At 36.8% G+C, this 13,813-nt stretch overlaps 1 protein-coding gene across 11 annotated transcripts in view; it reads right to left on the reverse strand.

The window, feature by feature from the left end:
* The window catches only part of RAPGEF6 (Rap guanine nucleotide exchange factor 6), a 183,036-nt gene that overhangs the window by 149,819 nt on the left and 19,404 nt on the right, over positions 1-13,813 (reverse strand). For 10 of the 11 annotated variants that reach the window (XM_019756032.3, XM_019756037.3, XM_019756030.3 and 7 more), the window contains 3 exons: positions 8,628-8,698; positions 7,454-7,510; positions 3,633-3,716 (listed from right to left, as the gene is read on the reverse strand). In XM_019756032.3, coding sequence (XP_019611591.3) covers positions 3,633-3,716; positions 7,454-7,510; positions 8,628-8,698 — 212 coding nt within the window. Of the gene's footprint in view, positions 1-3,632; positions 3,717-7,453; positions 7,511-8,627; positions 8,699-13,813 lie in introns of those variants that run through there. The other variant, XM_074313473.2, reaches the window with a different exon arrangement.

Below are 13,813 nucleotides of genomic sequence, written 5' to 3' on the forward strand. Positions count from 1 at the left end.
CGCATTCTAAACAAATCAATGCTTCAGTGCTTGACATCTTCTGACTGAAATGCCTGTTTCCCACTTCTTTGCCTCGCTAATCCTGCTTATCTGTAGAATTCATTTCCAAAACCGCCTCCCCAAGAAAGATTTCTTTCCATGTCACACAACGCTTAAGCCCTTTTTAAACAAAGCAGTCATGTCAATCCAGAGTCAGTCAGTCTTTTTCTGTCTTAATACCTGTGCCTTATATAGAGATGACAATCAAAGCTTATTTCCTGTACATCAGGTTGGTGTAAAAGCAATTGAGGTTTAAAAGATTAAAAATAACTGCAAAAATCACAATTACTTTTGCACCAACCTAATAAATAAATGAGTACATGCACTGAATTTTATTTAAAAATCACATATAATGGAGTCCTTGCTTTCTTGAGCTACGGTGAGATTTTACTGTGACAACTAAAGTGAACTCAATTCTGGAAAAAGGCTAAATTCATTTCAAAACAGACATTTACATATATCTCCTTTGTTTACGGAAAATTGTTATATATTACTGGTTTAAATTACATATAAAATTTCATTATAAGGGGGTGAGTTTACACGCTTTACTAAAATATATGCAAATGAGAGCTTAGTTTGCATAAAAATTCAAGGGCCTGCTGCCTCAGTGAAGTTTCTGGGAGTTCCATAATTTGGGGCATGACAGGATATCCCCTCCAAGGTGAAATACAAGTTGATTAGGCACCATCACCACAAAAAAGACAGGCACAATACTTGGGGTATTTTTGGATATTGGAGGTAACATATATTCGTGTGCTACTTTGACCCATCTGCAGAGTTGCCCACAAGGCTGCCAGTAAGTTCAAGATGCAGTTAGGTCACCAAACCACTGGGCTCTATGGTGCAGCATATCCAGCATAACTTTAGTGTCCACAGCAAACAGGGATGCTCTGTGGAGCTTCTCACAAGCGCTAACATAACAATGACAGTGCAGACCTATATGCTCTCTTCTAAAAGTAACTACAGTAGGTCCTCAAATAATGTCATTTCATTCAACATCATTTCGTTATAATGTTGATGAGGAGGGAAAACAACGATTCCTGGCTGGGACCACTGCATGGAGTTTGCATGTTCTTCCCAGGTCTGCGCGCATTTTTTCCAGGTACTCGTTTCCTCCCACGTCCTAAAGATGTGCACGTTAGGTTAATTAGCATGTCTACACTGTCCCATTCTGAGTGAATGTGTATGTGTCCTACGATGGAAGGGCATCCTGTCCAGTGTGGGTTCCTGCCTTGTGCGCTGAGCTGGTAGGACAGGCTCCGGCCACCCACGAATCTGAACTGGAAAAAGCAAGTTGGAAAATAATGATCTTATTTGTTTTTCCTAATTATTATTAAATGTATGTATAGCTCACATTTACTTCCATATTTACGATTAGAAGTGTTCTGGGTCTTTATTTAGAAGTTCGGTGATGTTTCTGTGACCACAATTATGCCACGGGAACTTAACTCTTGTTCATATCAATTAGCCTGCAGTATAACTGGTTTGTTATACGTCATTTCGCTTAAAGTCAGTTTCCAAGAACCTATCGACGACGTTAAGTGAGGACTTACTGTATTCTACTTTTGAGAAACTGCTTCTGGCTTGCTACTGAGCTTTGTGGAGGCTGAATGCCTAACCATGGGGCATCAGGCGACTGTGCAGCCTGAACTTCGCATCATGAACTGTGTACCCAGCCATAAGCGCTGGGCATGAGCAGCAGCCATCTACTGTCCAATAAATATGGCACAGAAGAGACCTAGGTCCAGAAGAAGCTGCCTGAGCAGGGGCTCAGACTCCTGCAACACCAGCTCCTGCTGCACTGCCTCCTCTACCTCCGTCTGTAGCTGTGCCCACCTGGGGAGTTGCGTACAACCAGCTGACTGAGGAAGAAAAAGCTTGAGCCTGTTTTACAGATGTGTCTGCACAGTATGTGGTCCCACCCAAAAGTGGACAGCTCCACTCGGAGGGGACCCTGAAGGAAGGTGGGGAAGAAAATCCTCCCAGGGAACAGAACTTTAAGCAGCATATCTGGCTGTCCATTGTGTCTGGATTGAGAGAGGGCCAAAATTATCATTCTAAACAGACTCATGGGCAGTTCCTAATAGTTTGGTCAAATGGTCAGGGAGGTGGAAGGAATAGGATTAGAAGACCGGTAACAAAGATGTCTGGAAAGAAGTACACACCTACGTGAAGGACTTCTCTTGGAATGGGCACAATTTTGAAGATACCTGCGTCCCACGTGAATGCCCACATGAACGCCCAAAGGGTATCCACTGAGAGGAGGCTTTTAATAATCAGGTAAACAAAATGACCTGCTCTATGAGTCTTTCCCCAGCCACCCAGTGCTTGTTCAATGGGCCCACGAATGAAGTGGCCACAGTGGCACAGAAGGAGATATGCAGGGGCCCAGCGTAATGCTACTGCTGGGTACCTAATCGCAGAGACCAACACCGAGTCTGATACAGCACCATTCCTGACAGAACCAAGAACTACTATGCATTTTGTTTGTAAAAACAGTCAACGATGTTTTATTCTACTAGTCAAGAAGTACAGGTTTCATTTAACCAAAGGCCAGTGATGTAGTGTTTCAGGACTCAAGACATGACTTTAAAAATGGCATCAAAACTAAGACATCCCAGACCATCTATCAAGTAGATAGTACCTTGATACTTAAATTAAGTTTTGCAACTAAATTAATTTAGCCTCAATTAGAAATCTTAATTTAAAGGACCTAAATCTCTTCTCAACATATTGGAAAAAAGACACTAAAAAATTACATTTTTATGTCACTAAATTATAATTTGAGGGGCAAAAATACTAAGAATTGCTGACAGAACAAATTCTCCAAGAATAATTCATCTGACCATCTTTCCAACCAGTCTCTTCTTTTACCTTATAATTATGGTGGTGATAATTAATAATTACTTGTAACAGGCACCATTCCAAGAGCTTTATTATTTATTAACTCATTTATTCCTCAAAACAGCCTATGAAATAGGTTCTATTATCGTTCCCATTTTACATGGGGAAATGGGCACACAAGGATTAAGTCATTTTCCCGGAAGTGGTACAACACAGACATGAACTCATGGCTCTAGAGTATCAACCTTTACAGACTTCTGTTAAGAGCTTTGAGTAATGGCTTGTCAAAATCTCATAAAGACACTTAAGTACGGACTATTATTCTCATTTTACAGTCAAGAAACTAAAATTTGTCCTGTCATATAACTAGTAAGTGATAAAATCAGGATTCTAACCTAGTTTGTCTTTCTCTAAAAACCAATTTCTTAACTATTAAGATATGTTGACACTCTACAACCATTAATAGTAATGAATCCAGAACTATCAGATAGATCAAATCTCACATAAAACTAAAGCTCAAACAGGAGTAAGATATTAAGTATAAACTTAAAGATTACACCCTCAGAAATAGGAAATACCAGCTGACTCCTGCCAAGTTACTTCCAATTACCAACAAGCAAAGACATTTACAAAATGTTTCATGTAAGAGAAAATACACATCCTACACAAAATAGTTTAACACAGGAGATAAAACAGATATAATGTTAACTTTGCCTGCCACATGCAGGAAGCAGCAAATGTAAACATACCTGCAAGGAGGCAAGACCATGGAGTCTTTCATAAGCACAGATCCAGAAAGCAGGATATACCAGCATCTGGCAATAGTTTCTGAACTGTTTAAATGAATAAATAAATAAATGAGTAAATAAATACACACATTCACATGGCTATGGATTCAATGCGAATTATGGAACATGAAATATGTTCTAATAATACTGGAAACCATTAGAAAATAATGCTACTTGGAAATTTTGCCTGCTGCCTAAGGTTTTATACAGACCACGTTCACATGGGGAAAAGTATAATCGTTATCTTAAAATATAGATTTCAGAAGTATATGTTTATTAACTTTATCTTATAAATAATATTAACTTCACATTCTTCATTGGATCATGATGATCTACTTATTTCTTTTAAATTTTATTCTGAAAGACATAAAAATATGCCTACTCAATCTTTCATTTTATGTGTTTGAGGGATAAAATAAAAAGAATATCAGATGACTTAAGTCCATCAGTATTTTAATTCAGTTAAGTCATTAACATTTTAATTAGGTTAACTCTCCAATGGAAACCCAGAATCTTGTTGTTAGTTTATAATCTAATCTCTTTCTCTGTCTCTCAAATATATTTATTACTATATCTAAGGCTGCAATCAATTCTAATATGTAAGAGAGTCTAATATCTATAAAACAAATCTTGCATCTGAGCTGGAAAACTCTGTTATCTGGCTGTCTACTTAACGTGTCTACTTATATATCTAAAAGGCAACCCAAACTTAACATTCAAAATTTACCTCACCATCATTTCCTTCAAGCTCGGGTCTTCTCTAATATTCTCTGTGCTCAATGAATAGCATCATCCTCCATCCAGAAACCTAGGCCTCCAAACCATTTCACATACCTAGCATCCAGGCTAAGCTTTTTGGGTCAATCCTATTGCTTACCATGAGAAGGAAAAATTGTCTACTTTCCATTGGGTACTTTAAAGTTCTTTATATCCCTTCCTATCTCTAATCCTCAATGAGGGAAGATACAAATTGTTGCAAAATTCCTACTTAAGGTTCTTGGTTTAGAAATTCTACTTCCTTAATTCTTCGAAATATGACTTCTACAAAACCAAAAAGGAACAGAATCAATAAAGGAAAATGTGCCCAAAATTAAGACAGAAGAAATTTATGACTGGATACTACAAGCCTCCAATTTTTACCTCACTTGGCTGAAGCAGTCACAAAATCATCACTATAAATGCAGGAAAACTCCTCAGGTTCCCTCCTCCCACCAAAAGCCATGCCAGCTTATGAATCAGAAACTGTTCAGATTTTTGCGAAGAATTCCACTCTCAGAGCATGATCTGACAATGCAGATGGTAAGTACATACAAGGAAAGTGAAATTTTTTAAGGTTGGGGCCCTGCTATCTCCCTTTCTCTGTCCAGGCATATGAAGCCAAGAACAACCTAGCCCAGAGAAGGGAGGCATACTCAGTATTGTCAGATTTTACTCTTTCAAAGGCTTCACACTGCTCCTAAAATAAAGACCAAAAAGTCTCACGGTGGGCTCCACTACCACTCCAGGTTCCTCTCTGGCTGTGCCCTCCTCTTCGCTGATGGCACTTGAACACACTGGTTTTAAAAGAATCACTCAAACATCAACACAATCCAATTTTAAAATTTCTATCAGCAAAGAGATCTCTTATGCCTTGTCTGCATACAATCCCTGCCTCCAAGTAACCAATAATCTGTTCTGTCTCTATAGATTTGTCTTTCCTGTATAGTTCATATAAATGGTATCATGTAGTATGTGGTGCTTCTATCTTGCTTCTTCCACTTAGCATAATGTTTTTCAGGTTTGTCCTTGTTGTAGCATATATAAGTACTTTACTCCTTTTTATTGCCAAATACTAATCCACTACACAATTCACTTTATCCATTCATTGGATATTTTGATTGTTTCCAGCGTTACGCTAGTACAAACAGTGCTACTAAAAGCATTTGTGTACAATCTCTGTATGCACATTTGTTTTCAGTCCTCTTGGGTAAATACAGTATGTAACAGTGGAATTACTGAGTCATATGGTAAAATTGTTTAACTTTTTAAGAAACCGCCAAAATGTTTCCTAAAGTGGCTACATCCTCATCACCAGTATATGAGCATTCTAGGTGTCACCATATCCTCACCAACTCTTGTTACTATCTACCTTTTTGACGGTAGCTATTCTAATGGGTATAAAGTGGTATCTCATTAAGTATTGTATATGGTGTAAGGTAAGGGTCTAAATTAACTTTCTGCATGTAAAAACTCAACCCAGCACCATCTGTTGAAAATACTATGCTTTCTCCAATGAAATGCTTTAGCACCTTCATCAAAAATAAACTGTTGATTGGTGGTTCCCTTTTAATCCTCAATCTTGTTACACCCATGCTGTGCACAGATCTTAACTACAGGCCATTTAAAAAAAAAAAAAAAAACTGTTCATAAATATAAGGGTTTATTTCTGTGCTCTCAATTCTATTCCAATGATCTATACAGCTATGCTTTTCTTTGATAGCACTAAAATATGTATAACTATTCTAATTAATTGTCCCTCCCCCACTACACGCTATGCTCAGTAAGTCTTCCCACCATTCTATACCAGGTTAAGCATAAAATATACCAAACATTTAATAATAAATGAACAGATCAACAAATGAATGTGTACAGCCATTAAAACCCATATGAATCATGTAAGTACTTTAGAAATAATGATCAATGCACTGTGCAGGCATGAAACATGAAAATCCGTACCATTCCTATGTAACTGTTGAATTTACATAATAAATGAGGTCACTATCTTTATAATCTTGAGGAAGGGATAGATTTTGTTCTTTAACTGTACATGTAAAGTACAATAAATAACAAGGGGAAAAACTGAGAAAATTCAGAATTTCTCTTCTTCAAAAGATGCATTAATAGAGAGCCACGCAGTGGGAGAAGATATATGCAACATAACTATCCAACAAAGGACTTAGATACAGGATTTATAAAGAATTTCTACAAATCAATAGAAGACACAAACCCAATTAAAAAATGGTCAAAAACTTGAATCTGGCTTTCATGAAAGAACTATCCAAAGGGCCTATAAAAACATGAAAATCATTCATCATCATTAATAAGCAGGGATATGTGAAATAAAATCACAACGAGACAACAAAATGAAAAGCACATGTTAGATTCTAACGTTAGAATCTCTTAACTTTGACAAAGCACATGCGTTTCCAATAATTCTGTTCCTAAGAATATGCCCAACAGGAATGAATAAGGGCACAAAAAGACATGACCAAACTGTCCAATGAAACTTTTATTATTCATGATAGTAAAAAACTGGAAACAACCTAAATATCTATTAACAGTGGAAAGGATAAACAAATTGTGCTATCTTCACACAATTGTACACTAAAGCAGTGAAAAAGAATGAATGCAAAACTATGAAAGAATGTTGGACATTTGTGAAGTAAAAAAAAAGCATGACCAAAAGATTCTTATCTATATGATGATCAAAAAGAGGCAAAACGAAATCTATGGTGATAGAAGTTATAACTGGATCACCTTTCTAAGAATGCTGACGAGAGCCTTCTGAAGAGCTGATAGGCTCTGTATGTTCACCTGGGTAGGAATCACACAGGTATACATATTTATTAAGCTTTGCTGTACTGTACACATTTTGTGAGCTCTACGTCTGTTATGTTTCACAGTTTATGAATATATTTCAATCTACTCTACAGAAATTGTTCCAGAATCAAATGAATTTCAATGCTAAGGTCAAAATTTAAACATTAAAGCAATTCATTTAAGATAATTATGGCAATACTTACCAAAAAAGAATCTGATTGCCACTGTATCTCTCATAGCGTGCTCTTGTAGACATTAATCTAAAATATTTTAAAAAGTAAAAATCTGTTGAATACGTAAATTTGCTTGCATTTAAAAAATACTTTTAGAATTACTAAATGCTCTAGTTTTCAGTTTTCTTCTTCTTTTTTGACATATACTAACATCTGAATTATGTTATATAGAAAACAGAAAATAATAAATCCCAAACAATTGTATTTTAGTAATCTGGTCCATAACCCAAAACTTGAAGAACAGCCAGAAAAAGTCATGGATAAATTGGTCATGGAAGGAAAACACATTTTAATTAAAATGTTATGCAAAGTTATAATAGTGCTTTACAGCATTCAAAAGTGTTTTTACAAATATAATCGCAATGATATAAGGTAGTAGGAGAGGAAAATCATTTTACAGAATAGGAAAATGAGGTCCAGAAAGTTCATGAGTCTTGTCCACAAGAGCTTATACCAAATCAACTGTAACACATTACATCATGTCATGCCCATTTTCAACATGTCACATGGTAAGTATCATAGGAACTATGTGTTTTCACTGGCTAGCACATACTGAGCACTGTGCTTTGATTTAGTTACAGCTGACCCTTGAACAACACGGGTTTGAACTGTATAGGTTCACTTATATGCGGGTTTTTTTCAATAAGTAATGTAATGTATTTTCTCTTCCTTGTGGTTTTCTTAATAACATTTTCCCCCTAGATTACTGTTAAGAATATGGTATATAATACATATGCAAAATATGTGTAAATCGACTGCTTATATGTTAGCAGGGTTTCTGGTCAACAATAGGCTATTAGCAGTTACATAATTTTGGGGAGTCAAAAGTTATACGTGGATTTTCAATTATGTGGGAGGGTCAGTGCCCCAACCCCCGAGTTTTTCAAGAGTCAACTCTATTCTCATTTAATCCTCAAAACACTGTAACAAAGATAATCTTATCCCTATTTTATAGAAGAAAAAAACTACACTTTACATGTTAAGACTTGCTCAATGTCCCTCTAAGAAAAAACTGGGATGAGAAATGCAAATTTCTATGCTTAGCCTATAAAAAGCCCCTGAAAGACTTGGGCCCTGCAACTATCTATCCAAACTCATGTGAGTAACTCCACAGCGCATGCCCTTCACCACAGCATTAACTTACCTAAGCTGATGTTCCCTGAGGTTTGATAGTATTTCCATTCCATGAAGATAAGAATAAATAGTATTTAAGTCCTGCAGAACAGAAAAGACCTTAGATTACTTTTCAAACATACTTTCAAAAATATAATGACACCCAACAATTCTGATTTTAAGCAAACAATCATTTATGAAAGAACCGTTAATAATGGAAGAGTCGAAACCTCTGAATTATAAGATAATCGGAAAAGGTAGAGAACTCCCTCAACTCACAACCCCTCTTCAACATGGTGATGGTCTGTAGTCAAACAATGCCAGAACTTCAAAACTCACTATTTCATATGAACGTCTATTTCATTTCTAAATAAATGTAACCTTTCTTCTTCAGTGACGTCCAAGTATTTGAAAACAGTTATCATATCATCTTTTAAATCTTACTTGGTTGGTTTTTCCTTCCAGATTACACAGTCGCAGGATCTGCAGCTTCCAGATCTTTAAGCATCCTGGCTGACGGCCTCTGGAGATGGCCCAGTTTGTCAATGTTCCTCTTAAAATGACTTTTAAAAAAATCTTTTTCTACAGGGACTCGAAGTGACAGTAATCTACCACTAAACAAAAAAGACCTCCAATAGGACAATCCTATTGTTCACTCTGTGAAAGAGGTAGGGACGCTTTCACTAGCCCTCATTCAGATAACTAGGTATTAAAAACCCCAGGATGATATAATATAACCTCAGCGAAGAGCAGTGGTATAAGCAAAAGAATTGAGAGCACTCCACATTATGGTCAGAAAGAAATATTCTACCACTGCCACTATGCAGAATGTTGATGCACAGCAATTACAAATAAGTTTAAATTCTCCACATAAAATGTACCTCCTTATTCTCTTGTAAGGAATAATGCCATCATACCAGGGCAGACTACTCCCAAACACTGCTTTCCTGCTTCGATATGCAACTGGCCAAGAGAATTATCAGATGGCAGAAGAATGACACCTACGAAAAGACACCTAAGACAACTTGTTTTCCAACAATACGACAACATGGAGCCACTAAGAAAAACAGGATAATCTTTGAATACAAAGATTACAATTGCCAATTAACCATCAGGGATTCAATCACCACACGTATCTCTGCTAAATGAATGAAAAGGCTTTTTTAAGCAATTTTTTTTAAGGATGAATAGTTTAAAAGAGGAAACTACAGCAAATGAGAAAGGTCTATAACATTCTGGAAGATAGCAGATGGAATAGTGATACGGTAAACTGTATTTCTCAATGTGGCTACAATGATATTTCTTATCCCATAAGCTTTTTTGCAATAAGACGTTACTACTCCCTTATCAAAAATTGGAATCTATGTGCCCTCACCACAGATCTGGGTTTCTCCTGTGATTTTTTCTGACCAAAAGAGTGTGGCAGAAGTGAGGCTGTGTAAATCTAGATTCAAGTACACAGAGATCACCCATGATGCAAGGAAGCCCGGGCTAGCCTCACTGACAGAGAAAGGCCACATGGAACAGCACCAAGCTACCAGATATGTAAGTGAGCCCCTTCTCAGACTGTCCAGCTACCAGCTGAATGCAACTACAAGAATGATCCCAGTCCCGGTTCTGTGAGGCAAAAGAACCATCCTCCCAGCCAAAGTCTTCTGAATTGAGGGAATAAATAGACTCCTGGCAAAAGTCTGACTCATACTGAGCTCACTGAGCCTGCAGACCCACCCAATAGTCTCTCTCCACTCCCTGAGTTTATAATTAGAATTTATATTAACCCCTACAAGTAAGAACAACCCCCACAGTGGGTCCATGACCTACGCGGTAAAAGCTGTCATAGTGGAAAAAGCCAAGCGGAAACCTCTGAAATTGACCCAATCCTCAGAACAAGACAGTTAGTAAAAGACAATATTGTTTCCAGAGAGGCAAAGAATAGCAGACTAGTGCCACCAGTAAAGATTTAAATTATGCATGGGTGATGGTCCCTATTATACATCATGTCTGATCTGCAGAAAGCAGATGCATCCTAAAAATGACTGGAGACGCCACAGACTTAACTGAATTCTAGCCCTGGTCCCAGCTCCAATTCCAGACACAGTAGTGTTGCTGGAACTGATTAGTTAAGCTTCAGGTTTTGATTTGGTGAATGTATTCTTTTCCACTCCAATTACAAAAGAGGATCAGAAACAGTTTGCATTCATGTGGGATAATACAGACTTACAATTTTGCCTTAGAGCTATTTTAACTCTCTTATTCTCTGTCATGATATAATCTGAAGACATCTAGACCTCCTGACCCATTACATAGACGGTATCTTGCTGACTGGACAGGATGAGTAAGAGAATGAGCAAGAGGTGACATCCTTGATAACACATTCAGAACGTGGGAGATAAACTCTATGAGGACTCAAAGACCTGTCATTTTAATGTTTTTAGGGGTGCAGTTGTCGGGGGCATTTCAGGACATCCCCCACAAAGTAAAAGACAAATTGTTGGGACTTCAGCTTTAGGTCAAGATGGAATAAGAGGGATTGAATTTACCTTTCACCTAAAACACCTAAAAAATCAAAACAAATATATGAAACAACATTTTTCAAGAGGTAAGACCTCATGAAACAAATGACAGTGACACCAGAGAGAGGGGAAACAAATGAGGTGACTCACATGATTATTACATCCTACTGCCTGGTGGTATCTTGAGTTGAGAAGGAGCTGGCAGTCTGGGGAGAAGATGGCTAGAGTTTGCAGAGCAGGAGAGAGCAAGTGCTACACAGAGAGAATGTATGTTCTGGAAACCAACAGTGTCTTAAGTTGAGTACTGAGCATCTCATGCATGTGAAAAAATACCTGAAGTCGGAAAGCATTAGAGTAGCGGTCCTCAACGGATTGATTTTGCCCGCTGGGTGACAGAGCAATGTCTATCACATTTTGAGTTGTCACAATTTAGGGGGAGGGGTGCTACTATCATCAAGTGACTAGAAGCTAGAGGTGCCGCTAAACATCCTACAGTGTGCAAAACAAGGCCCCAGAATAAAGGATTACATGGGCTAAAATGTCAATAGTGCTGAGGTTTAAACACCCTGGATTAGCGGGAACAACACCCAAAACCCCCAGAGGAACAGGAAGAGTTCTTATTCCCATAACACAAAGTAGAAAATCTCATAATTCACAGTGTATTTAGTAGAGTACTCAGAATTAGACAAAATTAAACTTAGCCTAAATGCTACTCTGGTGCTACATAATATAGCTTAAAAAAAAAAGGTTCGAAAAGATCAAATTATTTCCAAATTACTTAACTGTATCCTACAACAAAGCTGAAGAATATTTACAGGAAATACAAAAAATGTCCAGCATATGAAAAGGTAAAATTCACAATCTCTGGTATTTAATTAAAACTTACCAAGCATACAAAGCAGGAAAAAAATTACCCATAATGGGGAGGAAAAACAACCAAAAGTGACTCAGTAATTATACAGCTAACAGAACTAGTAGAAAAAGATACTTACAAATTTATTAAAATTATATTCCATATGTTCAGGAAGATACAGAAAATATTAAGCAAATAATATGAAATTTTTTTTTAAATTCCAGAGATGAAAACAATAATATTTGAGATGTAAAATACACTGGATGGGATGAATAGCACATTAGACATTGCAAAAAAGATTAATAAACCTTAAGACACAAGAATAGAAATCAAAAACACAGAGGAAAAAGATGGAAAAAATTTGAGCAGAGCACCAGCAAGCTATGGGACAACTTTAAGCAGCCTAATAAAAAGTCACTGTGGGGAAGAGAGACAGAGAAAAAAAAAACTTTTTGAAGAATTGTGGAAAATCTATATTTGATGAAACCTATAAACTCACACATCCAATAGCTCAGCAAACTTTTAACACAAGAAAGACGAAGAAAACATCAAAGCACATCATAATCAAATTGCGTTAAAAAAGGTAAGGAGAAAATTTGCCAAAGCAACTAGAGAAAGACAAATTACATAACAACAGCAAAGATTAGAATTAGAGCAGACTTCTAGGCAAAACAATGCACTCCAGACTACTCTGTAGTAACATCTTTAAAGTTACAAAAGAAAAAAAAACAAAACAGAAAACTATAAACTTAGAATTCTACTCCCAGTCAAAATACCTTTCAAAAAAAAAGGCAAAATATTTTTCACATATAAAGGCTGAATGAATTAATCACCAGCAGAACTGCTCTACAAAAAAAAAAGAAAAAAATGTTAAAAGTATTTCAGAAAGGAGGAAAACAATACCAGATGGAATGAAAAGAACTGAAAATGGTAACTATGTGGGTCAATATAAATCCTTTTTTATAAATATTTAAAAGACAATTGTCTAAAGCAACAACAAGGAAGATAACGTATTGTGGGCGTTTCTAATATACGTCCAAGTAAAATACATCACAACAATAACACATAGGCCAGGAGGTAAAAAGGAAGCATATTGTTGTGAAGTTCTCACACTATACGTGTAGTATAGTATCGCTTGAAGGTATATTGTGATAAGTTTAAGATGTATACTACAAACCTTAATAAATCCCATAGTTCGTAGATTCTTTGGATGTTCTCCATATACAGTATCTCTTGTGAATTACAGTATTATTTCTTCCTTCCCAGTCTATGTACTTTTTTTTCCTTTGTCTTGTCCTATTGCATGAGCTAGGACTTTCAAACCAATGGCCAGAGTAGGTGTGACCACACACTACAAACACAGCTGCTGGGGCCCAACCCTTTGAGTTAAGAGTCATCATAACCTGGCCAGACACCCACAAAATGCCTAATCTATGGAAACGTGCTTGTTATTTTTAACCTCACGACCATTTTGTTTTAGTGGCAAACAAGTTCTGAACTCTTAACACACAAATGTTATGTTATGGCAAACAGTATCAGACCACTCACATTTGATCTGCCAGACGAGGGTAGGCTAGTGTCAAGAAGCCACAGGATTTTCTCGGATTCTTGACTGAATTTATATCCTATAATTTCCTGTTCTCAAGTCAGAGGATATCTTAGGTACATCATTGATGATGCTGTGAATAGCTGACAAAGAATTAGGAATTCACTTCTCAATTTTAAAGTCTAAGAGAGAATTTAATTCACAAGTTTTAAAGCACAAACTATGTGGTTCTTCAGTTCTCTGTATGAAGAGCAAAAGGCGGACGAAGTTTATCAACTTTAGGTTCGAAAAACCCTTCTTCAAAT

This window comes from Rhinolophus sinicus, chromosome 5 (genome assembly GCF_057876585.1).
Source record: "Rhinolophus sinicus isolate RSI-liver-muscle chromosome 5, RSI-T2T, whole genome shotgun sequence".
NCBI lineage: Eukaryota > Metazoa > Chordata > Mammalia > Chiroptera > Rhinolophidae > Rhinolophus > Rhinolophus sinicus.